This window comes from Strigops habroptila, chromosome 9 (genome assembly GCF_004027225.2).
Source record: "Strigops habroptila isolate Jane chromosome 9, bStrHab1.2.pri, whole genome shotgun sequence".
In the NCBI taxonomy this organism is placed as follows: domain Eukaryota; kingdom Metazoa; phylum Chordata; class Aves; order Psittaciformes; family Psittacidae; genus Strigops; species Strigops habroptila.
The window spans coordinates 7828944-7855815 of record NC_044285.2 but is presented as its reverse complement, the minus strand read 5'-3'; the positions used below and the strand labels follow the sequence as shown (position 1 = coordinate 7855815).

Sequence of the window (26872 nt, the reverse complement as noted above, 5' to 3'; positions counted from 1 at the left end):
TCCCCATTTCTACACTGATGGAAAAACAAATGTAAAGGGTTTGTTTTTTCCTTTTCCTTCCTCTTGTTTGAAGCATTGAGAGCCCTTCACACAAAGCAGCTCAAGTGCAGAAGAATTAATTGGGAAAATTAGGTTGTGTTGTATTTCTGGCACTTTCTCAGAAATGGTAATTGCCCTAATTCTCCACCCTGCCAAGACCTCCACCTGCACCCTGTTTCCCCCCTCCCCTTTTCCTTGCTCTCTACCTGTCTTTCTCCTGTTTGAGTTGCTGTTTTCATGCTGTTGCCATTTATTTCATTCCAGTAATGAGAGGGATGTGGCAGGTGAAGAGCTCTCACAATCTGGTGACATCTTGTTTGAAACAGACACAAAAGAGCAGTTTGTATGGGGGAAATAAAACCTGCCTGCTATGGCACTTCACCTCCAGCCTCACCTCTCCTCCAGCTCAGGATATGTTACTGCTGCATTGCAAGTCATTTGGCTCACATGTTTTGCTTAATATAGTCTAAATATTCATCCAAACACTAACCTCCATGCTTAACCCTCTCTATGTTCCCCCCAAACCCTCACATACTTACTGAGAGCTAGTCAAACATGATCTTTCAATCAAAGCTCAGTTCCATTCCCAGTCATTTTAATTGAGGCTTTTGCTTTCTCTCCAGCAATCAGACTGAGATCCAGAGAGCTGGGAGTTCAAAGCCTTTCAGTTTAGCTTCCTGGTGGTTTTTAGCTCCTGACCTTCCATTAGTGGAGGTCATAGATATAGCCAAATAGGGAGGAATTGTTTGTTGTTCAGTGTTTCCTGACCTAAAACACCTGGTGATGTATATGGCAGGTTTGGATCCAATGGAGATGCTACAGTGGGTAGTGAAGTGATGGGACTCAGGAGATGGTAAGTGCCGACAGCTGAGATGGGTTGAAAAAGTGATTGAACAGAATTGTAAAAGCAAAGTAATCTATCAAGGGCTGTCACACACAAAATACCCTCCCTGTTTCAGGAAATCTCTGTGCCACTGATTTTTGTGGTGGGGAGAGTGCTGTGAATAGACAGTCAAATGCTGGACCCAGGTGAGGGGTAGTGGTGGTATCCCCAGGAGGTCAGAGATTCAGTTCAGAAAGCTGGGATTGTTTCTCAGTGTAGCCAAACTACCCAAGCCTGTGCTGTGAAAACTAGAGACAGCAAGTTTCCTGCAAGAATTTCAGGAGCCCTTTCCTTCAAAGGAATTCCCTTCCCATAAAACTTAACTAGGAAAAGCAGGACTCTCCCATATTCACTGTTCCCTGGCTGCAGCCAGCATATCCACAAGGGCACGAGAAACTACTTGTGATCCCCACCCATCCTTGCGTAGTGTCCGTCATACCCTTCTTGACTGTGAAACTGTTTTCTCCCCCTGTTCTAATTTGTGTTGTCCAAGTGTGGTTCCCAACAACCTGCTAGACGCTGCCTGCATGCAATGTGCTCCCTTCCTGCTGCTGTCCCCACTCTGAACACCTCATTAGCCTGAGAGTTGTGAGATACATGGGAAAGAGCACAGTGCCTAGTTTTGAGCCAGAAAGACTCTCCCATGGTGGAGATCCATCCAACATATGTTTCTCTGTAGTGTTACCAAAACCAAGGAAGGATTTTGTACAGGGCAGGCCAGAGAAGCTGATGGTTCTGGGATTTTACCAAGGTGGCCTGATTTAAACTGTAGCTAGAGCAGAAGAGGATGGAGAATCATATGGCAGCGAGCTTCATTATACCAGCCCCAGGTGGACCAGAAACTGTGTGTATGCTCCTAAGCATATGGAAATGAATGTTTCATGCTTTGGAAGGAGCACTGCCACGTACAATCAAAGGAGATTTGGATATGTAAACCCTTCCCCTCTCCCCTTACCTAGGTTGTTGGACCCATCTCCCCACTGCATCCCAGCTGCCAGTGGCCTCCTCCTGCTTTGCCACTTGCAGGACCATGAGCTCAGCTCTCCTTTACCATGGGGACAAACATGAGATCACACTTCAGTCAGGAAAGTGGGGAGCATCCCCAAACCTCAGTATGATCAGCAAAAAAACTGGAGGCAGAAAAGTTATAAGCAGTTTAGTGGGAGCCTGGATAAATTATACCTGGCTTCAAAACAAATATAAGACCTCCTTAGAAAAATTAATGAAGATGTTTGCATGGAAAGAAACCATTGCCTTTTTTTTCCCCTCCTGATTCCTGCATGGTCGGAGTTTCCACAGGCTTTCCCTTCCCGATCCCCCCCTGTTTCATAGTCCTGCCTCCCTCACAGCCACAGCAAGCTCCTTCTCCACACCAGCTGGATGGAGAAAGCCCCTGTTTCCAAGCAGCTGTCTTTAATACACAGGCTGTTTAGGGCTAGGCTGTCAAAGAGCATGTTCAATGTACAATCAAGGGGCAACGATGCACAAAATTGCACACGCACACAAAATAGGAATCTATTCTCAGTGTGTGTTGAGCTTTGAACGCTTAAGTGATTCCAGCTCTCTCTTCCCCATCCAATTATGGGGGCAACACATGATAAGATTGCTAAAGGAATTAGTGAGGGAAATCTTTACACTGCCTAATCAATATTGTTCTGCTCAGTGGAAGGCATCTCCCCCCCTCTGGCCTCAGTCATGTTCTCATCTGCCCTCTGAAAACACAAGTTTGCCTTCTCACTATTTGGGCTGTGGTGACCAAGAGGAAAAACAGCAGCAGGTCTGTTGAAAATATTTTAACTTCGAGAGTTTCTTCATTGTATTAAAAACCAAAAAAAAAGATGTAATACAGCCCTGCCAAAAACACATTTTGAGGTTTTAAAGAGACTTGCTGTAAAGACCTTTCATCTCTTTCAGCCCTATGGCCTTACAGACATGGCCAGCAACCTTATAAGCAAAGACACTGGATGATAATTTCTCTGAGCATCACTGAGGCAAGACGCCAGATTTTATGGGCCACTAGACTGATCCAATATAGCAAATCCTGTGTTCCACTGTGGATTCTGAGACCAAATTATCAATTAATGTGAAGCATTAAAAATATCCAAATCCCTTTTAGTTCCCTGCAGTCATTAGTGACAAGATACAATATCTATAGCTCAAATGCTTTGCCAGCATCCCCTGGCAGCAAGGCAGAAATTCCACTCCTATTTTTTTTCCAATACATACAAAGAAACCATATGAGATCAGTGGGTTTTACAGTCAGATTCGGCTGCCTCTTCATATTTACTTAGATGGAGGAATAAATCAGGTTTGGGTTACTCTCTGGGTTAGTTATTTGTTATTGGAATAAATGCATGGTAATAGATCTGACAGAGGAAGATGTTTCTCTTTCAGCTCTATGTTTGAGGTGGAATTTGCTTTGTTCTGCACTATATTATATTGATGGTTTTTTTTTCCACTGCTGGATGACTTCATTTGCTCTGCTCTTTCCAGTGTCCATACCTCTGCCACAGCTGGCTTTGTGCGAGAGGTCTCTCATTTCATTTCCCCTAACATTGCAATGCAGAGGCAATTTAAACAACCATCATGAAACAATTTTCTGAGCCTTTCCCCCACCCATTTCCTACCTCAACTTTTTGGGAAAGGAGGTGCGTCAGTCATTCATGGGACAATTCCCCAAGCAGAATGAGCTGTCAGCTACATTTAGCAGCTCAATTTTCACCTCTGGTGCAGGGTGATGACTAGCTGGACGCACCCTGAGGTTGTATTTTTGGTGTTCCCCTGGTAGCTGTCAGCCTGAGCTGCTCAGTAGCACAGCCAGAAGTCTCCCCCAAACCACCATGCTCACCAATTGCCCTTTCGTTTTGGGATGCTGTCTCCTTTTTATGTCCCAGTGGGAACACAAACACCTTTACTAGAAAGTCAGCAGACCTTACTCTGTTGTCATTCACTCTTGATTTGCACACTGAGATCCCTACTCCTCCTCCCTTCCATTCCCCGAATCTTTCCTACGTTGATGCATGGGAAAATGTAGTGCTGTATTTTCTGTTCCATCGTTTTGCTTTCCTTGTCCTCTCCTAAGGTTCAGTTTTTTGAGCACTGGCAGGTTTAAGAGTGATCAGAAGCTGTGGGACAAGGTTTTTTCTTCCTCCCGCAACCTGCAACAGTACTGATGGGATAAAGACTTTTGGGGAAGCATAGGGTGATGTACAAGGTGACATTTGGCCAACAATGCCCTTAACTCTGTCTAGCCCAAGTAAAGACATTGGGCCTGGTCTTGTTCTGCTGGCAGAGGCAGATTGGTCCCTGCACCATGCCCAGGAGGGCTGGCAATAGGCAATGAGCAGGATGCTCAAGTACCAGGTACAGAGGAACTGCTCGAGCCTCCTAAAACTGCTGTCTGGAGAGGGTCTCTGGGTCCAAGGGATGTGGCTTCACATCCCTCGCTCCAAGGAGGAGTTTCAGGAGGCTGAGCCCCCCTTGGCTCTCACCCTCCCTCTGCACTGGTGCAAGTGATGGTGTGGGGTGCACGGTGGTGGTGACCAGGGCCAGAGGATCTCGCCTGCCCTGTGCCCTCACAGCAAAGGGTTGCACAGTGTTGGGATGTTGCAGCCAGTGAAAGACATACAGTTCGGTTAAAGACATACCCTTTCCCTTCTTGTCCCTTTGCTTCATCTCTCCCATCCCTCCCTCCCTCTCTCACCCTACCCTTCTCTTTTTGTTTGTCTCCTTCCCTTGTTTTCACCCATTCACTGTCAGGAAGGGCCGCGTCCGAAGGGCCAGTTCAGCGCAGCGTGGCAGCGACAGAGACTAGCACCGCCGGCAGCTGCAACAGTGAGTGGATCTCGACCCCTGGGGCAGCTGGAAGCGGGGGACTGGTGCTGCTTGAGCATGAAATGACACGTGGGGTTGAGCGGCTTTGGGACTAGGTCGGGTCTAGTGCATTTGGCAGCAAAGGGGCTCTTGTGTGTGATGGGAACTGCATATGTTTCTACTGTAGCAACTTGTCTGTATGGTGAGATTAATATGGGATGAATGCAAAAGTCCTTCCTCCGTGGGTGTTCAGGCTGTGTCTGCACTAGTGGACAGCATGGGCCATCCTCTGGCTCTGGTGGCAGTGAGCACAGCACAGTTTGTCTTTGTGCAGCTAAACCACTCCGTGCATCCAAGCAGGGTGGCATTTGCACTGCTCACTGGGGCCTGTCCCTGACTTGTGTTGTCCTCTCAGCAGTTGTTTGGATGCTGTCAAATTAGCATGGACTAAAACCAGACCATTTGAACGATTAGACTGTCACATGCCTGATGCCTTTTGTCTGCTAGTCTAGACACAGCCTTGGTGTCTGGTTGGGTGCTTGCAGCTGTGATTGAGGGGATGTCAAACATCACTGCCCCACTGCTGCTCCCATCCCTTGCCCAGAGGTTCAGCAGTGAGGGACTGGTGTGAGTTTGATGCTCTGACAGTGCAGAGGAGTTTGGGTTTGCCAAGGTAGCGGCTGATGGGAGCCGTGTGAGCCAGCTGTGGGCTGGGAACACCTCTGTTCACCCATCATCCTGTTGTGCTTGCTGCATGCTGGAGCCTCTGTGTAGGGATGCTCAGCCTGGTGCATCTCCAGCTGTCACAGCATTGCAGAAGCTACCATCAGCAAGCTACAAGGCTGCTGGAGGTGAGCTGTGGAAGCCTGTGAGAGAGACAAACATTGAACTTGATTGTCCTTTGGGGTTTTGCTGCTGGCATACAAAGAAGTGCTCTGATGATCCTGAAAGTTGGGGAGCCTTTGCTTGAATCCATTTTGGAAGTGGATTGAGCTAATCCACCCCAAAACACTGTCTGTGCAGAGCAGTTATGACCCCTCATAAGCTAAGGCAGGGAAGTGGTGGCTTCCACACCTTATTTCTCAATATTCCCTGTGCCAGCAAGCCCAGAGAGATGGGCATAAACACTTGCAAAGTAGCTGTGATTGGGAAAGATTACCAGGGTCCAACTACCCAAAAATCCCTGTGACGTTGCTAGGGGAGATGTGTGCTCCCGGCCAAGTGATGAAGGACTTGCTGTCCCACCACCAATGGGGATTAAGCAAATGCCTGTGTGGTGTTAAGCAGTGGATCTCTCAAAGCCCTCCTGGGATCCTGCACTGAGCAGGGCTCTGGCAGTTTGTGGCTGTTGCCAATATCACATGGGAGTGTGAGCTTAGATACAGCTGATTTACAGGGGCCGTGTCAGCGGATAAGAAGATGTGCCATGGAAAGGTGATTTTGTTACTTTGATGCCTTTCTGAGCCAAAATTGAATCGTGGGGTGTGGATGGGAATTCAGTTCTAAGCTCTGATGTAATTTTGTATCTTCAGCCCTGAAGGCAGTTCTTAAAAAATTATTTCCCCCTGTGCCCTGACATTATTTTTTTGCCTTTCGATCATGTCCTTATGACAGAACAAATACTGGGGTTGACCTTTGCAATGTGACATAATAATATGTGACTTCTTTATAGCTTTTTTCATCCGAAATGCTTGGCACGCTATGAATCTGATCCTGCAACCACTTACCACTGGCCTTAGCACTCCCTGCTCCGAGCAATCCCTGGGGAAGCTAGAGGAGCGCTCGTACACAGAAGTGCTATACCAGGTATTATTTGCAGGATCAGGCCCTGGAGAAATGTAGTACATGTCTGTAAATAGCCACATTTTGAAGAGGGAAAGCCTTGCTCTCTGTTTCATGGGTTTCATTCACTATCAGAGTGCCATGCCCAGCACTGACATGACAGCTTCCCCTTGGCTAACATGTCATGGCGGGTAATGCTTGGGTCATGTTTATAGGTATCATCTACAACCCTGTTGCTACTTATTATTTTTTCTCAGCCCTGAAAGCATGCTAATTAATAAACTCCCTCAGCTTATCCTGCACCATTTGATCCTGCAGAAATCACAGCATTTTATCTTAATAGCAAGTAGGAATTAGAGAATTAAAACTACTTAAGAGGAAAAAGGAACATAACCACTTTCTCTGTGCATCCATTCTGAAGCAACCTCCAAAACCTCCAGCTAAGCCCCCTCGGCTTGACAGAGGATGGGAATCCCAGACCAGTGAATGCTTGGGCTGAAAAATACTTTGGGCTCTGCTATTCCTGTTGTGAAAGGGAGAGCCCAGTTAGGTGCATGGAGAAGAGGAGCCAGCAGTGAGATCCCAGCCTTGGGCTGGGCTGCAGGTCATTCCATGCTACCAATGTCCTCTGCCAAGACAGGAAATTCAGTTAGTCCTTCTGTGCCTCAGTTTCCCCTTTGTTAGAATGTGATCCCTGCTCATCTTCACTGGGGAGATTCACATGCAAAAAAGATTGCAAGGGACACAGTCGTTATGATGTTGGGAGACAGGTAAGTGCCTTTAGAAATCCATAGGGAACCTGTGAGCTGACACATTTATGGTACTGGTTCACGAAGAATGAATTTGGAAGTCCTCAGTAGTTGGAAAATGCAAAGAGGGAAGTAGGTAGGATCCTTGTTCCGACCTCTGGTTGGTATGTTCAGGGTAGGCAGAACCAGGAGAGAGACCTGCTGCACCTTCTTGGTGATGGGAAGTGGTTGAATCTGTGGATGGAGACCCACTAACCATCCGCAGGTATCTACACGCTTCACTGTTGTTTGTCATCAATAGGGCACTACATCCTCCTCCCTCCCCCTGCCCTTAAAAATAAATTCATTAGGAGTAGAGAGGGCTGGAAGGGATTCCCTGGATCATCAAATCCAATCCCCTGTTTCATCAATCACATCAGATTTATCCTTTTCATAATCAAGCACCACTATTAAATGTTCTCCTAAGGGAAGACGGTCCCAGAATCTCATTGCTTTAACTCAGAGATGCTTCTAATTTCCAGTCTATGCTTAGTCATGGCCCGTTTGTTAAACAGCAGGTACTTGGCACAGAAGCAAGAAATTTAACACAGTTTTCTTAAAATAACCATCCAGAAATCCTATCCACAAAAAAGTGCTGAGGTTGCAAAAGGGAACGTACAAGGTCAGGTAATGATAATGAGGAGGCCTGAGCTCACATTTGCCTCTGTCTTGTAAGACAGACTTTATATAATCACCTGCCATTAATCTGTATGATCCAGTTGAGGTACAAGGCAGAAGTACTCAGAGAACAAAGGAACTTCTTTGCTATTCTGCTCCATAGTATTAATTGTATAACCTTCTGCCTCTTTTGCCAGGTATAACCAACAGTGAGCTAAACATTTGGCTCTTTTTCTCTTTCTTGGCAGGCTTTTCCATGCCATTTATTGCTTTACTCTACAAGCCATTGTACATACATTTACTGTACAAGCAGTCATATTCACCCCAAACCATGCCAGAGGAGAAGGGCTGGTGCAGCACATACGTTGCATGCCATGGAAATGATGGGATACTCTAGACCATGACTTGCTTTACAGTGTCGTCCAGTTATTTAATCAGAGCGCACAATGAGTGGGCAGGAGTGAGAAATAGCTGAGTACAGGCTGAGGTGCAAAAACTCTGTTACCCATCAGTTGTGACCCAGCCAACAGAGGACAATGGCACACAAAGTGGTACACACTTAGATCAGGTCAGCGTGACCAGAGTGACTAAGGAGGAAGACTCGCTTGCCGCAAACAGGCAACTAGGATGCTGCATTCCCATGTTTGCTTATTTAGCTTGGCAGGTATTCAAGTGAAGCAGGCACAGAGGGAGGTGTCAAAGCTGATCTCGGTACCAGCGTGTGGGATTTTGACTTTCTATTTCAGTGCTCCTGTTTGGAAAAGAAATGCACTTAGAAACCCCCCTCTTTTTTTTTTAAGCACTATTTAAATGTCACCAGAATCGTACAGTGCCCACCTTAATGTTCCCAACAAATCAGGATGTTTTATTAGTCTATAATCTGAAAATCATTACCGTAGTTACTATAAAAACCTGAAGCTCTCCAGGGAGAACGATGTCAGCGGGTATGCAAATATATTTCATTGCCATAAAGGTACCAGGGGTCAGACAGACAGCCCCCAGCCCCAGGGCGACAGGCTGTTAGTGTGGGAGGGAACCAAGTGCATCTCACAGCGGGGTGGGAGAAAGCGGATCTCTGGGCTGGTTTTCCTGGAGTTCCGCAGGGTGGATGCCTGGGGCTGTGCACGGCTGGTTTGGATGGTTTCAAAGGGAAGCATTGGTGCTGTTCCCACACACCTCCCTCATGGTGAGGGTAAGGAAGAGCTCCAGACTGCTCACTCCCATCGTGGATGAGCCACTCCAAAGCTCCATCCCCATCCTGCTAACACAGAGAGGGTGGGTGCCTGTTCCCCTTGGGCATCCACATGCCCTTGGTGTCCCCTTCCTCCTGCAGATGACTATGGATATGTCCCCCCCCCAATATGCAATGCCTATTGCAGGGCGGGCAGGCAGGAGACAGTCACATCTAGGAAGCAGCCCATAGCTGCTGCCTCAGGCAGCTGGCACCCGGAGAGGCTGGGTGACTCCAGACATCCCAAAGCAGTGGCTTCTGAGCCAGTCCCTTGCTCTGCACAGAGCCAGTGGGCTTCTGCTAGTTATTTCTCACCAGCTTGGGCAAGTGTCAAATGGTTCAAAGATTAATTGCTGTTTAACCAGCTGGTTTTCCATCTCTGCAGAAGGCTGCAGTGGAAAAGACAGAAGTACTGGGATAATTTACCCTGGTATTACACAGCAGATTACCCTGTACTTATAAGGTCACCAGTAACCATGTAATTAGACCTCCAACACAAGGAAGTCCTCGATAGGTTTCCAAACCACTCTTCTTCCCGGTGTCAGAGAAGCAGAGGGATGGCAGCAAAGTGCAGGCTGAAACCTCATTAGGTGCATTTAAAGCTGTTAAACAGTTTAAAAGTCAAGCTGGGGGAGGTGCAATGAGAGGGCAGCAAGGCCACCAGTACCTGTCAGTGAGAGAGAGGAAAAAAACCCAGAGCAGTTTGTCTAAGAAATGCAGGAAAGCCAAAACAGAAAGGAGGGATTTGAGGGAGCTACGGGTGCTAGGCAGCTGGGAGCAGCAGAGGCTGCTGCTCTTTAAGCTTCCTCAGGGAGAGTTTTGCCACTGATTGATAGAGGACTCTGCTGAGCCACAACACTGCATGGCCACTGAGTCTTGAGCCATGGGATGGTGTCCATGGAGCCATGTGGGATGCCGCAGCAGGATCAGGATGAGGGGTGGGCAGTAGGACCACCCCTTCTGTGCCTGCTGCCTCCCTGCCTCTTCCTCCAGATTGTTGTCCTTTATTTTAAATGTGCACCCAAATAAAACACTTACTTGTGGAGCATTTTGAAGGCTGATAAATACCTTGGATTATTAAGCACCAGTTCCAATAGCAGCTCATTGCACCTCTTGGGTGGCTAATAAAGCACCAAGATGTTCTGATGAATGTACAGCAAGTATCACTGTAAAGTAAGATCGTGCCCACCCCAGGCCAGGTTGCATTTTGCCTTTATAAACCCTGTCCTCTTCCAACCAAGCACAGTCTCTTGCAGGATGGCAGCTCCGCAGCAAGCTTGTGGCTTTCAGTGTGCCAGTGAATCAAGAGCTCTTCTGAAGCCCTTCATGTAAAGAATCCAAGTCAGAGTAAAGTGTGTGGCTCTACAGCAATCATTGTTTTAAATACTCTCTTATTACACAGGCACATGTCTCTGACTCGGCCCTACAAAGAGTATCCATAAGGTCGACAGCTTCTGGAGAGGTGCAGCAGAAACAAAGACAGTGTGAAGCAATTGATTGCTGAGGATAGAAAGAGCTGTATGTAAATAGTTTGTCTAAAGAATGACCAGTGTGGGGAGATGTGCTACCTGATTGCAAATATTTGCAAAGTTGTGAGCTTGAAGGTTAGAAAACATTGAAAGAAATATATGGAAGTTAGCACAGGGTTAAAGCAGTAAGGATGAGGCTGGGGAAAATCAGTGTGGCAAGCAGGAAATTTCCATCATGTAAGAAGCAAGACTTGCTTGTGATTTCCTGAGGGAGGCTGTGGGTTGCCCACTGGGATATATGGATTGGCACCCATCAATACCTTAGCAAATCCTTTAGGTCCATCTCTCACAGAGGAAAAAGGGCAGAATGAAATTTAATCAGGTTTTTGTTCAGCTCCACTCTTTGGGCTCTAGAGCTGTTTCATATGCAGACATGTATGTCATTGCCTGTGCATGCTGCATACACATACCTAGAGAGGCTCACCCAGAGTCAGTGAAACCAGCCAAGGCTTTAGGCCCAGCATTTGTAGTCACGTTTCTCCTTGAAGTAAATGCTCCAGCAATGACATAATTGAGGACTGTCCTGTCTGCTCAGCATGTCTGCAGGGGTCATTCATCCTACCAGACACTGCAGAACATTAGCGGTTTCTTTAGACTCACTTTCTCCTTCCGTCCTTCCTCTTGTGGCTAACCTTAATGGAGAGCTGGTGGCTAGAGACTACTCTAGGAAAACTCACAGTATTTGAAGAGCTGACTATCTAAAGCAGTCCTGTCTTACAGCAAAAACAGTCAGATGTGTGCTATCGGGTGCTGGGCTTGTGAAATGGTCCCAGCGGGGCTCACCGGGGTGGAATGTCTGACTGGCTGCAGGAAGGGGAGCAAAAGGCATCTAGTGATATCTGCAATGGCCACTTAGTGCTCAAGGGCTCTAATGGCATCTGGGAACCAACCAAGTTCCTGTGTTTGTGGGTTTGCTTATTTATTTACACTCCTGGCTAAATGAAGTAGGGAGGAAGAATTTTAACACAGTGGTTAGAATGCATGGGATTCCAGCCACTCTGTCCTTCTCAAGGGCATCTGGAAAACCTGATAGAGAATGGAGGAAACTTTGATGCACAGAAAGTCTCAAGTGGGAAAATAGAGTAGAAGAGGATGCAAGGCTTGTCAAATTTAGCTTGTTTTACAGCAAAACCTCAGCTTTTCCTCTGTGTGCCACATCACCGTTTGACAGAGATGCTTCAGGCAAGCATGGAACGGGCATGTCCAGGGCAACCTCCCCTGTTTTAGGTCTCAGGAAGTTTAGCCATTAGCATCATATATTCAACATGTCTCTACAGTAGCCTAACTCATGGAAGCACAGGGGCAGGTTGGGGTTTGCCTCTGCTGTGAAATACAGCTCTCCACTCAGCAGTGACAGAGTTGGCACAGCTTTCCCACCAGCATTGATGAGTTTAATCACATCATTAGAAGGTGTGACACTGCAGCCTCTGATGATGAGCTCTTTATTTCAACTCGGCTTGCAATGTGTTTGTGTGAGATGCCATCTGTGCCCACACTACCTTCATTAGGAGAGAAAGTGTACGCATCTTCTGAAGTTGTTCTATATTTCTGTGGTGTTTTCCTGCTGAGAAACCTCTGTTCAACTAGAAGGTGAGAACTTGTACCTGAAGGAAAGCACCGTCACCCAAAATGCTTAAACAGGTCAAATAAACCATTAGGAAGAGCACCACTGGGAACTGTCCTCAATCAGCCTGCAGGAAACTGGCGGAAGGAATGATCCAGCTACTTTATTGCTGAAAGTTTTTCACATTGCTAAAGCACTAAGGCCTCATCATTTAATCCAAAGTACTGTAAGTTTCTAGGAAAGCAAGGAAGAGATTTCTGTTTTAAACAGACTTGATTTTTGTGCCTCCATACCAGGATTGTGCATAAAAAGCTCTGGGTTAACTAACTGTCCCATTTTCAGATACAAAAGGTATTATTAAGATGTGTGTGTGCAGATCTGAGCAACTAACCTTGCCCCTTAAAAATTCCATACTCAGCTATATATTTCTTTAGATGCCCCTTGATCAACCAAGAAGCAGCATGCTCACAGTGTTGCACTGCTACTTAACAAGATTCACAAATGACAAACAAGGCAGGAGCTGCCAGATCAAATGTAAAGAAAGGGACTGCTGTGCTAGGAGGGGTTTAGACTGGATATTAGGAAAAATTTCTTCACCAAAAGGGTGGTCAGACATTGGAACAGGCTGCCCAGGGCAGTGGTGGAAGCACCGTCCTTGGAAGTGTTCAAAAACCATGTAGATGAGGCCCTTAGTGACATGGTTTAATGGTGGCCTTGGCAGTGCTGGGGTAAAAGTTGGACTTCATGATCTTAAAGGTCTTTTCCAACCTAGTTGATTCAATGATGATTCTATATGGAGTTCCCATAGGCTGCATTGTTTTAAATTTCTGTGTGTATGCTGCCAGGCCTATGCTCAGTGAATCTGACGTTAACAAGAAATAGATTTCCAAACAATCTAGCCTAATGAATTTTGAATATTATGATGATTAATGCCAAGGCAGTTGAACTGATTATCCAGCATCCAGAAGCTAAGTAGTGGAGCCTTATCTAAATCATGTATAGTCGTGAGTCAGGGATGGCTCTGGCTGCAGACAAAGACGGAATGTTAGTGGTTACCCAGAGGGGAGTCACTGTCAGGACAGAGAGAGAGGGACGATGGAAGGGGAGATTATGAGATACCAGTCTGAAAGCATTTAGCATAGAGTGATCACACATGCAAGTGCTTTATTGGTCCTATTTCTTAAACTGCATTTCTCAGGCCATTTTGAGATTTTGCTTTTACATCACTAGGTTAAGATTTATTAGGCAAAGCTCCTTCTGACTTTCTGAAGCCAGCAACTGAGCTGATTTTCATTCTCTGCATCACCAAAAGAGCAGAATCCTGATGGACGCATTTCTTGCATCATGATGGTTTAACTTCGCCTCTATCTGATTAGCTTTTGAGCTATTAAACACTTCTTGTAGTATTACCAGCTCACTGCAAAATGATAATGCAGATCAGTCATGGACAATTTCTGCTGGCACATGCAGTCTTTGCAGACTACAGATCCCCTTTGAAGTTGGAACCAGCTGACAGCCGTGCTGTTTCATGGGTATTGCAGGTCTCTGAACTGGCCTGTCCCAAAAAATTGTGGTGCAAGAGTCTCCAGCCTGGTGGAGACAACTTGGTAAATCCATACGGTGGCTGACAAACTATCTGATGGCTGTAGTTTGAATAGGTTTAGGGGCCCTCCCAGCTTCTGCTGTAACCTGGGCAGTGACTTGGAGAAAAGTGGTTTAGTTGTTTGCTTTTGAATAGCCCAGATGTGGTGCCCGTGTTGTGGCTGTGGTACAGAAGACCAGAGAAGCCACCATCTGCATGCACAGTTTCCCAGTGCCAACCCACAGCCTAGCAGTGGGACTCCTGGGAAGCCACTGGGTCTCCTACCACTGAATCCATCCCCAGTGATAACACTTTACTCTGCTGTCTGAGATCCTAGCGTGGAGTCCTGTTGTTCTGGACCACAGGAAGCTTTCAGTAGGTGGCCCAGGGAATCAGGAGGCTGGTCACCTCTCCTTCACATGCGAAGTTGCTCCTAACAGCAGCAACTGTTAGGACAGGGTTTTAGGACCTGCTAGGACCTGATGGTGGCCTCACCACCCTCTTCACTAGGTGTTTTGCAAACTACAGCTGCTCTGCCCCCACACCTCCCCAGCTTCATGAAGCATGGCTGGGGTTTCTCGCAGTTTATGTCCTGCTGTTGGAGGTCATGGATTTTGGAGCATCCTCTTATATAAAAAAAGAGAAACTGTCCTTTGTTCCTCTGTAGGCTAGTTGTGCAGCCCCTTCCTAGCAGTGGGTGCTGCTGCTTTGAGTTCTGGGAAGAAGAGGGGTGATCTGTGGTAAGCAGCACACCAAATACATTATTGGCAAACATAATTAAAAATATATGTGCGATTACTCCTCTGTTTCCCTTTTCTTAAGCATCCTCTGCATTACCTCTGGCATTTCTAGACGGCAGATAATATAACTGAGAGGACTCTTGGGTACAGGCAGCTCTTAGAGCAGCAGTAATTTATCTCAGGCCGTTTTGAGATAGCAGAATTTACCTCTAGCTGCAGCCACCCCTCCATGTATGCCCCTCCTTATTTGCATAAGTAATTGACAGCTTGTTAATGGCTCATTAGGAATGCTGAAAACCGTGGGATTAAAACACACTCAGTGGAGCAGAGAAGAGGGGAAGGGGGAGAAGGGCCGCTGTCCCTGCTTGCGAATTACACTGCCATTCAGGATTACAGGTCATAAAGCAAGTAGGTTGTTAAATGAAGTAAGGAAAAACAATGTCAATGGCAGGCTTTATTTTTAGACTCATGTTTAAACACGGTGTGTGCATCTGGGGGAATAAACAGTCCCTTGCCAAACAGTCCTACTGACAGCAGGAAGGTCTCACCTCTTTCTCAGTTTCACATTAACCCTGTCTGGTCAGTCTTTCCTGCTCCTGAGCAAGTCCATCTGGCTCCTTACATCACCTCATGACAGGAACATTTGGTTCCTTTCCCAATGCTCTCTCTGGGTAAGTCCAGCCCATTCCCCTCTGGCAGCTGGTGACTGGCATGTCCCCAGCTTTGGGCAAGGCTGGATACCCAGCACAGCTGTATGTAAGTAGGAGAAACAGCTACAGGTTGTTTTGTGCATTCTGTATATCTCCAAAACTCCTCTGTGCTCCCTTGCAAATTGTTATGGGATGCCTTCAGTCATAGCATGCAGGGGAGCAGGCAGCAAGCCCCATGCTGCAGCACTGCCAAAGCCTGCAATGGAAGAGGTGGTTGGTGTAGAAAGTGAAGGTTAGGAGAGGATCACATCTGCCATTCCCAGAAAGTGGAGCATATACATGCAGAGTGCTGCGTGGTGAGGACACAATAGCTCAAATAAGTTGAAATGTTTGGCAGAAGCTTTTTGTGGTTTGCTGACTCTTTTTAAACTTATATTCAGCACTGGCTTTGACAGCAACAGCAACAGCAAAGGCAGAAGACCTGAAGGCAAGGACAGGGCTATGCCAAGAGCCTGTGGTGATGGCTTTTGAATCACTAGGAGATGATCAGCCTGGGGGCTGGTACAGCATGATACCTTTCAGTCAGGAGAGCACCTTGGGGATTTTTTGATGCCAGGGTAACTCCAGCAATGGTGCAGTCTCTGATACAGCTAGCACCCTTCTTTCCAGATAGGCTAAAAAGAAGTTATAGATAAAGTACTCGGGAATCTCATCTACTCACAACCTGCAGTTAAATTCAGCTACTTCTGATGTAAACGACTTGGGTACTTAAGAGCCTACTAGGTGACAGCTAAAACTATAAAATGTGGGACAGCTGAGCCTCAGCAAAGCTCAGCCCTGGCATGTCAGAGTTAATCCCTCTGCTTTGCAAAAAGTACCCAGGAGTCTGTCAGGATTCACACAGGTGAAATGCAGGCACATCTGATAGGGAAAGGTCTCTCAGTGCTGCTGGATCCAGCACTGAAGGTGGGGAAGAAGTGTCTCCTGGATACCCAGCCATGAGCATGTACTGCTCTGCACCTTGCCCCTGAGCAGCCACCTTCTCCAGCCCCAACCTGATCTGACAAACTTCACCTCACACAGGTGTGATCTACAGCAGTTTTGTTTGTTGTTGTTTGTTTTTTTCCAAGAGCTCAACTCAGCCAAACAGAGAAGCTTTTCCAGCTTTCTTGCTTGCATTGCTTTTATTCTTGCCCTTGGGTCCTCTCAGACCAGAATGCTATCCAGAACTGCTGAGTAACACGTCCTGCCCTCAGCAGGAATCAGTGTGTCCTCATGGGGACATACATCTGGCTGCTGGGAAAGGTTCAGAGCTAAGTATCTTACAGGGATCACCCAGCTCCTAGAGCCGAGGACTAAAGGACATATGTTGTGGTGCAGCCCAGCCTGGGATGACAGCCAGGTCTGCAATTAGAGAAGATCCCAAGTCATCCCTACCTCTAGCAGCAGGAAGAGAGACAGCAATCAGAGAATGTGTGTCTTATCTCTAGGTCGAGTGGATTGAGTGTTGAGTGGATTTTCCTGGAGAGAAACAGTGCCAAAGTCTCTAATACTGCTACATGATTCTTTACAAACTCAAATGACTCAGCTTCCTGCACCTAGAAGGGAAGTTCAAATAGCGCTGCACCATGTGAAGATACCTGCAGTGGGTTTTGTGACTTTCCCAAGGCAGGAGCAGAGTCTCCCTGAAGTATGCCAGGAATGGGGAGAAAACTGTCAAATGACTTTGGAAAGCAAATGTCAAATGACCAAGGGAAACAAAAGCACTGATTTACTTTTTATTTTGAAGTTGGGAGGGAAACTGCACAAAAAAGAAAATAAAACATGGCCTTAGAGTATGACAGAGACCAAATTCTGTTCTTAACTGCGATCCATGAAGCGACATTCAGCTATGAGCATGGAGTGGATGGCTTAGTAGATCCCCTCTGAATACTGCTTTGGGCTACAGCCCTGGTGCTAGGATATGAGGTGGGAGGGGGAAAACAGGGCTGCCCACCAAGAGCTGCCTTTAATGGGTTAGCATCTGAATTCTTGCCAGTCCAAAGCCCTTCAGTTTTGATTTCCATAGTATCTCTGTTAGTGGCCCAAACCGCAGATATATTGGACAGTCTTCACTGAACACTGCTGCTCCACTGCCTGTTGCAGTACTGTCAAACTCATTGGGGATAACATGTCATATTTCCCTTCCTAATCAGCTGGATGTCATTCAGAAAGCTGGGACAAGGAGAACCTTTTCCCCAGGCACCAGCTTTCCTTGGTAGCAGGCAAACCTCAAGCCTTATAATACTACTTGTACATAGCACTTATATAGCTTTACATCTTCAAAGTGCTGTACTAGTATTAAGTAATTATCTCTCTCCCTAATGGCCATTAATGCTGGCCTTTCATGAACCTCCCCCAGCTCCCCAGGGATCATATCTAATACAGCAATAAGCTGCTCAAAGCAGGTGGCTGGTTATCTTGCAAGTCTACAGGCTTGGCTGTGTAATGAGACTGCAGAGCAGAGGCCAGGTGCCCTGGAATATCAGAACCATGTGGCTGTAGCCCAGGTCATGCACTTGGGAGTATCCATTAGAAAAGGGTAGAAATGAGTAGGTGATACTATAGGTGACACTTGAAATAGAGACAGAAGAAAGAAACTTTGGCTGCTCAGAGGATATGCACTGATTCCAGTATCTATTACCAGGATAGTACTGCAAACTGAAAGAGCAAAGCAGCGGGAATAACATGTCAATGTGGGCACAGGGAGTTGATCTAGGGAGAGAAAGTTAGAGAGCTAAAAATGTCAAGCAAAGCTAGACAGCCATGGCAATGGGATAAAGAGGCCAGTCTGCAGGTCTATGAAGCATTAAAATAACAAGGAGAAAAGGTTAGCTTGGCAGCATCATAGGATTTAAAGAGAGGAACAGAAGAGGATTTACTTGCCTTATTTGCTTGAAAGCAAATCCCTCTTCCAGGTTGTGGATGTTGCAATGCCACTGTTTGAGCACATATTACCCTTAGGGGCCTTCAGAAGATGAAGCTGCATGATGGCTGGGCTCCCCCGTCCCTGGATCTCAAGGGAAATAGAAGAAGATGGGGCAGGAAGATAATATGGCTGTCTTAGAAGAGACTTAGAAGTAGCATGATCCTGACAAGCACCAGTCCTGCATGGTCACTTATTTGCAAAACCTGCCAGGCCCAGCTCTGAGCAAACGGGTTGGACTGAAACAAACTTTCAGCTTGTCTATAAAGACATGGTAACGATTCTTTCAAAAGCCAAAGATATGCCACATAAACTGGCTTTGAAAAATTAAAACACAGAGTCCTTAGTTTTTCAGCCTGATTTAATAGCACCATTTTGCTTTTATGCTTCTGGCAAATAGCTGGTCCCGTAAAAGAAGTGTGTATCTGTGGGAATCACATGCAAGTCTACAGTGGCATAACACGGCTCATAGCCACTACACATCGTGCAAAGGATTTCCATCACCCTGGACACACTCTGCTTCCTATGGCATCAGTAGCACAATCCCTCTGTGCTCAGCTCTAAATCACTTTGCTACATCAGCAAACAACAGTGAATGGCTCGCTGCAGACTAGGAAGACTTGACTTAGTGTTCAGTCACTATACAGCTTCAGAGCAGGGCCTTTCCTTGCCTTCCTGCATCTGTTTCCTCATCTGTGAAATGGGAATTTTAATCCTAATCAGTTTGCGAGGGAAGCAGTAAGGGATAGTCAAAGGCAATGCTTTAAAATGTAATAGTCAGCCTTATGTGCTAGGCTAGACACTGGAGTGGTTTTATGGTACAGTTTAATTGATGCCTGTTTTGCCTATAGCTAGTTAGTAGGTGCAAGACTTAACATTTGCTCTCAAAAATGTGGTGCCCTATTTGAGATGCAAAGGATACCTCTGCAAAGAGTAACTATGAGCACAGCTGAGCCATATTTTGGGATCCACACATTTCTGGGAATTGCTTGGGTTTATTTTTGTGTTTGTGTTTTTTTCCCCAAATTAATTTATTAGATATTACCAGATTAATTTTTAGTAAAATAAATGTCTCACATGGTATACAGGGTTGGGAGAAATGCTTTGGCAGTCCTTGGACTCCTCCACATGAGCAAAGCCAGGACTGTCATCGCATCCTTGGGGCAACTGTTGACTGTGTACGTGACTTTACTGGCAGTTCTTCACCAGGATGTGTCTAAGGAGACCAAAGACCTCAGCTTTAACTTATTAGAACTGAGACAGGACTGGTTTCTCAGCTTTGCTTTCAGGGCCAGATCCTCAAGTGATGTAAATCAGGGCCCTCCCATTCAAGGAATGCTGCTGTAATACTGTTTGTGTGAGCTGAGGAGACGTGGTTCATAGGTTCGGAACTGCTGTAAAACGTATTCAAAAGGGAGTTAACTGTGCTCAATACATTGTACTGCCTGTAATCTCAAATGATCCTGCAAGATTCAGGATATTGCAAATGTAGAGAACTTTGCAAATAATTATTTTGAGATTGCTGGAAAACTTAAAGGAGAATAAAATAAGCATTAATACAAAACAGTTTTTGCAGCAATCAGGTTTGATGGATGTCCTGGTCTGTTGATAACATTTCCTCAGAGCCCTTCACAAGAAGGGAAAACAACTTGTAAAGCTGGGAATGCAGGAAGGAGCTAAAATAACAGCCAGGATTTCAGAGGAACAAACAGAGAAAAGCATATTTCCATTTTCATTATGGGAGAACATTTTTGGGAGTTCAGAGTAGCAAGCTGAGAACACACCACCGAGCCATCTCTAAACAGGAGGTGCAGATCTGCAATGAGCTTTTTATCTTCATGCATCGCAGTTCTGAGCACTTGGGAAACAAAGATGTTCCTGAGACTTTTAAAACTCCTTCTCTTTTTTTGAGGGTGTGTTTTAGAGATAGAAAAAGGGCTGTTCTGCAGACCTCCCAGTACTACATTGCAAGCCTGAGTCCAAATTCTGTCAAACCCCAGCGAAATCTGACTCCCGCCCACTGTGCAGAAAGCCTGCTAAGCATCACACCCATTTCACACCCTGTTCCAACATACCTCCCCTCTTGCTTCCAAGCACTGCAGTGTGTCTCTGTACTGACCCTTCCCTACACTAGTTCTGCTTTAATCAGGCAAAGAAACCTGTGGCAGCTTGGGAAAACTGGCAGCTCGGAGGAGAGCTTCTGTTTGTACAAGAAACAATCTCGTTATTTTCAATAGCTACACATGCTGGAAACCTAAATATCAGATACCTTCTCCCCTCATCCTTCATAGGGCCGGCGAGATTTCAGCCTGTGTGATTGAGTTGCGGTGCTACAGAGTTATTAGCACTTGCTTCTTTTGGTGTCCATAATGAGACAAGCCACCTTCCAAGCAGTGCCACAAAAGTGCTTTTTCTCATCACCACTAAACCCTCAGACACTTTGCCCTCAGCAGAAACAAGTGCTGGAGACTTGCAGCCATCCTGCTTCCAGCACCGGCTGGTCTTATCAATTAGCTATTTCCCCACAGATGGTGCTTCTTATGTAGAAGGACAGACCAGAGAAAAACTTGTCCTGCTCAGAGACACTTGTTTAGACATCTCTAGTGAACCCAAAAGTAAATCCATCTGCCTCGAAACTGTCTGCATGTGTCCTGCAAACCTGCTGGATTCATATGCCATAGGGAAAGGTAGACTCTGGCTGAGAAAGTGCCTTTCCCTGACTTGGCATACCCCAATGGGACTTTGGCCTTGGGCTCTTCCATTTCCAAGCTCTCCAAAGGGGCTGGCTTTTCTGCCTCCATTAAATACTGGGCATATACCTACCTATAAGAGCCCATTCTTTACAAACAGACCACCTTTTTGCAGTGTGGTCCTGCAGTCATTTTCAAAGCGCATATTCAAAGCACATATTCAAAGCACTCTTTGAAAAGGCCTGTAGCACAATTTTATGAGCACAAAATCTTTCATGCCATTAGGTGATGTGCAGATGCCTGTGCATGGCTTTTAGAAAACCTTACTGAAAAGGGACAAACCTCACACTGCATTTCTGGTGAGTGCCTCAGAGGCCCTGCAAAACTCGGTGCAATACTTTGCTGTTTCTTGCCTTGCCTCCTGGTTCATCAAACTGGGGGGTTGGAGTAGGCTGCTGGCGTTTTGTCATATCATTTCTTTACAAGCCCATTTTGGGAGGAGAGGACATCATTTATCTTGATACATTTCCCTCCCTATCCATCATGTTAACCAGGTGGGATTGGCGGGTGAGCCCATGGGCGGTCGGGGAGGCAGTAGCCAGCCCAGCATTTTTTAACAGCTCTTTGTTGATGGAGCTCACAGGGAGGCCCTGAGTTTGTCACCACATCACGTCAGGGCTGACCCCTTCCTCAGGGCTCTCATCACTCAGATTTCCTTGTGCCTTTGCCCTCATCACCCAGGTTGGAGGACACACCATGCTGCCTATCCGCTGGATGCCTCCAGAGAGCATCATGTACAGGAAGTTCACAACAGAGAGTGACGTCTGGAGCTTCGGGGTGATCCTCTGGGAGATCTTCACGTATGGGAAGCAGCCCTGGTTTCAGCTCTCAAACACAGAGGTACAACAGTGCTGAGACACCTCAGCTGGAAACCACTTTTTACCATCTTGCTTTTCCAGATTGCTTACAAAGCAGTTCATGGTGGCCCTCCATGGTGAAGCCATGGGAGAAGTGTTGTTATCTTCATTTAAGAGCTAGGGAAACTGAGGCATGAAGGAATCAAAGGGCTCTGCCGAAGCCATGTACTGGCTCATCCTCAGTCTCTCCTTTCTAAGTTCCTGACATACCTCCACAACAATCCACATCTGATAAACAATTTGGGTGCTGCCAGAACTGGGGCTACCCAAATTACTGCTGTGATCTAAGTTGTTGCCATGCCCTGAATTTCCTTTACAGCTGAGGCTTTTACTACAGTCTCCAGTTTGTGAGAAAGTGTTTGAAGCCTCTTATGTGTGGCACATTTCTGTGGGGCTTTTTGCCATGGGGATATCTATTATATTATCTATTATATATATATCTATTCCAGTTCGCTAAAGGTGGAACCCAAGGAGCTGGTTTGTCCTTGTTTTTAATTTAAAGAGCAAAAGTTGCATCCCATCAGTACAGGACTGCACTGTAAAAAGGTTGAGGGAAGGCTGGCTGGGATTAGCAGGGTGTCAGAGCTAAGGTTTGAGGCACATCAGCAGAAATGCATTGGAAGAGTTTTGCTCGGAATAGCAGGGGGTATTATAGACAGGAACAAGCTGCATTACATAGCAGTGTGTGGGAAACTTGCACATTTTTATCCTACTGTGTATCTAATGGATTTCAAAAATTTCACCTTTTGTAATGAGAAATGTGCATTTTCTGCTTTCTGGCTATAGATCCCTTAATTAAGTGAGTTGCAGAGATGGCAAATCCAAGGTGTTGCTTTACAGCTCTAATACTTGCCCATTGGTGTGCTCAATGGGGCCTGACTGTATATCCCGAAGTAGCACACGCAAACATTTTAGAGACACAAACAATGGAATCGACAGTGACAGAAGTTATTTGTCACGCCATTTAATGAGCTGCTCTTGCATTTCCCTAGGAGGGTGAATAGAAACACACACAAATGAGCACATGTAGCTTGTACTTGGGTGATAGGCATGCTGGAATATGACAGCTCAGCTACCCTCATGCTTTCTGCCTCAGTTTCCTCTGCAGGCAGTAGAATTGACAATAGTCACTCCTAACCTTGAGGGAGGAGGGCTGGTTAAAATCTGCACAGATCTCTGGAAAAAAGTCTTGTTCTTCCTTTTCCTATTGCTGTTTTCACTTCTTTCTGAGACTCCCACCCCACCCCACCCCACACTATCCTGGTGGAGAGATAGGCAGAACCTTGGTGGCTGCAAAGGACTGACACCTCCACCAGCTTCTGGATAGTGAGCCATCAAAGGAAGTCTCAGTGGCAGCCTGGCTGCAGAGCCCTGTGAAGGGGCAGGTTAACTGAGTCTCTGCCAAGCTCCAGGTTGCCAGGACTGGACTGTGAGCAATCACCAGGCTGGTCAAGCATCACTGCTGCTGTGGGCATTAGCAAGGCTGCAATGCCACTCCCTCCTGTGGCATCCACATGGCCTCATAGCCTCAAGAGCATTTTTAGCATGTTTTTTAAAGGCTGGAAGAGACCCTGCCTGAACAGAGGAATGAGGCAGGGCATCACCTTGTCTGAAAGCCTCAGCCAGTCCCTTAACTTCTGCGTATGCCCTTTCTTTGCCCTGGTGAGAAAGGGCCCATCACTGGGCTCCTGTTCATGTTGAGGATGTCCTGTCAGAAACCATAACTCACCTCCTCTTACAAGTCACAGCTTTACGGCAACGCAGGCTTCTCTGCATGCGGTGTCTTCCTCGCCTGCTTTCAGCAGGTCCTAATCTCTCCCCTCTGTATTTATATTCAAACAGCAAAGTGATAAGTATCTGTTGAGCTGTGTGGCAGGCCCATTACTATTCATAAATGATAAATTCCAAACACCCCTTGCTGGGTGGCTTCCCTCAACATGCTGCTTGGGACCTGTGTTTATCTGCAGAGCGTGGCAGGTCACTCGCACACTGCAATGCTGGGACTCATCAACTCCAACCAAGGAGGCCAGAATGGTAATAGCAGCTTTCTGACAAATCACAGCTCCCTCCCCTTTGCATCCATTCCTCCAGTGAACAAAACATAAACAGACACTTAGGGGAGTCCTTTCCAATGGCATCCCTCTAAAGAGACTTTAATGCTATCCAGGAGCTCACGTTTCTCTCGTTAGCAGCACCAACCTGGCCCAGAGGAGGGTTTTAGCACTGCGGATTTGTTTTCCTCCATCACAGATGTGATTTGAAATGAAATTTCATTCTTTTAGCTGCTTTTCTATGTTAAAATGAGGCAAAGCTGACCTTGGAGATGGAGGTAGAAAAAGATGCTCTGAACTCTCCATTGTAGAACTCTCCTGGGTTTTGCAATGGAAAGGTCTCCTGATTTTCAGGGAAGAAAAATAACATTTCAGCTGTTCAAAATATTACTTTAGTTTGGGGATTCAAAAGCACTTTTTCCCTTCTTCATTTAGCAGGAAAAATTGACATAATAAATTAAGACTTCATTTCATTTGCCTGTGACCTCCTGTTCGGAGAGTGCACTGATGTAAGTAGGTGCCAAATAGGTAAGGGTTCTGGGAACTGCAAGACTGCAGCTGGAGACAAACTTCTCACTGTAAAATTAACATGAACAACACACAAACAGGTGAGCACTGAGGATCTGCAGACCCCTTGGCTTCTCAGTGGTCCTACCATACCACATCAGCCAAGAAGTAGCTGGGACGGGACATTGCCCAGGAACCACGAAGTGGTGTTCAACATCTCTTTTCTTCCTTTCTTACAGGTCATTGAATGCATTACACAAGGCCGAGTTTTGGAAAGGCCTCGCGTCTGCCCCAAGGAGGTTTACGACATCATGTTGGGCTGCTGGCAGAGAGAACCTCAGCAACGGCTCAACATCAAGGAGATCTACAAGATCCTTCATGCTCTGGGCAAGGCCACACCAATCTACCTGGACATCCTTGGCTAGCAGTGGCCACTTGTTGGAAGTCCCTGCTCCTTCCTTCCATCCTTCCTTCCCTTTCCCCCTCCCCAAATCCTTTGCCCCTCAGCTCCCAAGCAAACATCTTCATATAAACTCAAGTGCCTGCTACACATACAACACTGAAAAACAAAACAAAACAAAAAGCAAACCAACAAAAACCCCACAAAACAACAACCTGTAAGGCAGTTTGGCTTATATATATTTATAGATATCTCTCTATATATAACTTCCACACCAATACAGAAAGAAGCTGCTGTTACAGAAAAATTGTAAGACTTTAAAAAAAAAAAAAAAGAAAAAAAAAAAGGGAGAAAAAAGTACTTAAAAAGATGTATAATTAAAAAAAAAAAAAGGAGAGAAAGAAAGGAGAAGGTATCTTTCCCTCGAGCAATGAAGCAGCAGGTTGTAACCCTGCTGTGAGCATGGTTCAGGCTGCTGGGCAGGGCTTTAGACTGGCTATGGCAGTGATGCCATCCGGGGAAGGAGCCCCAGGAGGAAAGCCTTGCCCTGGTTGTATGATATGCACTGAATGTGTGAAATCAGTCCTCCCTTTTTGTCCTTGCCTCCCTCCCTCCTTCCTAGCCCGCAGGTGATGGGCACAAAGCCAGGGCAGTGCCCCTGGATGAACTCTCTTTTACCAACCCCTTCCCTCCCTCTCTCTCAGCCCTTCCCCATGCCTCTCTGCCTTCCTACCTTTTTCCTCCCTCCCAACATTTCAGGACAATTTTTCTAATTTGCTGATTCTTAAATGTATAGACTCAAGGCTTTCGAACACACAGTCAAAGGATTGTGGCACCTACGGGTAAAACACACACCGGGAACCAGCTGCCCTCCGACAGACCGCAAGCCTACCTGATCCTGACCTTCCCGCCCCATGCTGGCTGCTGCCAGGGCTTGGGAGAGCAGCGGGACCAGAGCAGCTGCGCCAGGGAGTCGAGAGGGAGGTCCTGGAGACCCGGTCCTGAATCATCCCCAACCCATTTCAGTGTGCGAGACAGGGCGCTCAGTGCAGGAGGCTGTTCCCACCCCTCCATTTATTCCTCCCCCTTCTGTTATCGGCCATGGGGTTGTGCCCCCTTCCTCAGCCATCTACACCAGTCCCTGGTGCAAACCTTCAGCAGACAGGATCAAATCCCTGCTCCCCTCATGGAGTGGAGGCTGGGAATGTGCCTGCATCCTGGCTGAGCATGCCTATGGGGTCAGCATACCCCAGCAGCGCTTTTCCTCCCCATCCTCTTCCCTTCCCCGTCCCTGCCCCATGCCTCAGTCCAAGCCTCAGGCACGAGCCAGCCAGGGGACAAGGGAGGGGGACAAGGCTTGTGAGATGGCTGGGAACCTACCAACACCTGCCTGCAGCCCCCTTGCCATTCTCCTCACGTCCCCATCCCCTGAAAGGATTGATGCATCTGCCTTTGAGCTGTTGTGAAATGCAGAGGCTGAAGAATGGCTCCACAGGCAGCCCCGGGAGGGGGGGGGGAAAGAGGGGAAGGTACCGTCAGGAGCAGACGGCTCAGCGGATGGCCGCAGTGGCCAGCCTTGCATCTCAATGAGGATAAAGGCCTGACAGGCAGCAACAGGGGGTGGTGGGGACAGGGAGGGAGAGACAGAAGCATCCTCCCTACAGCCCATCTCCCTGAAGCAGGAAACAATCTCAACCTGGGGAAAAGCTGAGTCAGATGCTGAATCTGGGCTGGGCTGAGAACATGAAACCTTTCTGGGTCTTTTTCTTTTCCTGTGGCTAATGGAGGATGAGGGGGAACCGCAGCTTAGCAGCTGGTCTCAGGAGGACAGGAATGGGTGGCATAGGCATTGTCAAGGCAATTTTGAGAAGGGAACAACTGCTGGCACAAAAATAGCCTGCTCGGATGTGGCTCTTGCCTGGAAGGGAATGCAGATGGGGAAAGAAGAGGCAGTAAAGGGGTCTTGGCTCCTTCCCCATGGCCAGTGTAGTGTTCATGGCCAGGACACAAGGGGAGATAGGTGACTCTGGTTATGGCTGGCTACTGAAAGAGATTTTACATCCTCTCCTCATCCCCCTTGTTTCTTGCCAATCCATACTTCCCACCCATGGCTCTGGCATGAC

General features: G+C 46.8%; 1 protein-coding gene across 5 annotated transcripts in view; it reads left to right on the top strand.

Moving 5' to 3' along the window:
• NTRK3 (neurotrophic receptor tyrosine kinase 3) overlaps positions 1 to 25125 on the top strand; it is a 206410-nt gene extending 181285 nt beyond the window's left edge. For 2 of the 5 annotated variants that reach the window (XM_030497712.1, XM_030497714.1), the window contains 3 exons: positions 4682 to 4756; positions 21616 to 21774; positions 24589 to 25125. In XM_030497712.1, the coding sequence (XP_030353572.1) occupies positions 4682 to 4756; positions 21616 to 21774; positions 24589 to 24774 (420 nt within the window). In that variant the 3' untranslated portion in view covers positions 24775 to 25125. Of the gene's footprint in view, positions 1 to 4681; positions 4757 to 6407; positions 6456 to 21615; positions 21775 to 24588 lie in introns of those variants that run through there. The other 3 variants (XM_030497713.1, XM_032920154.1, XM_030497715.1) reach the window with 2 other exon arrangements.
• Positions 25126 to 26872: the final 1747 nt, after the last annotated feature.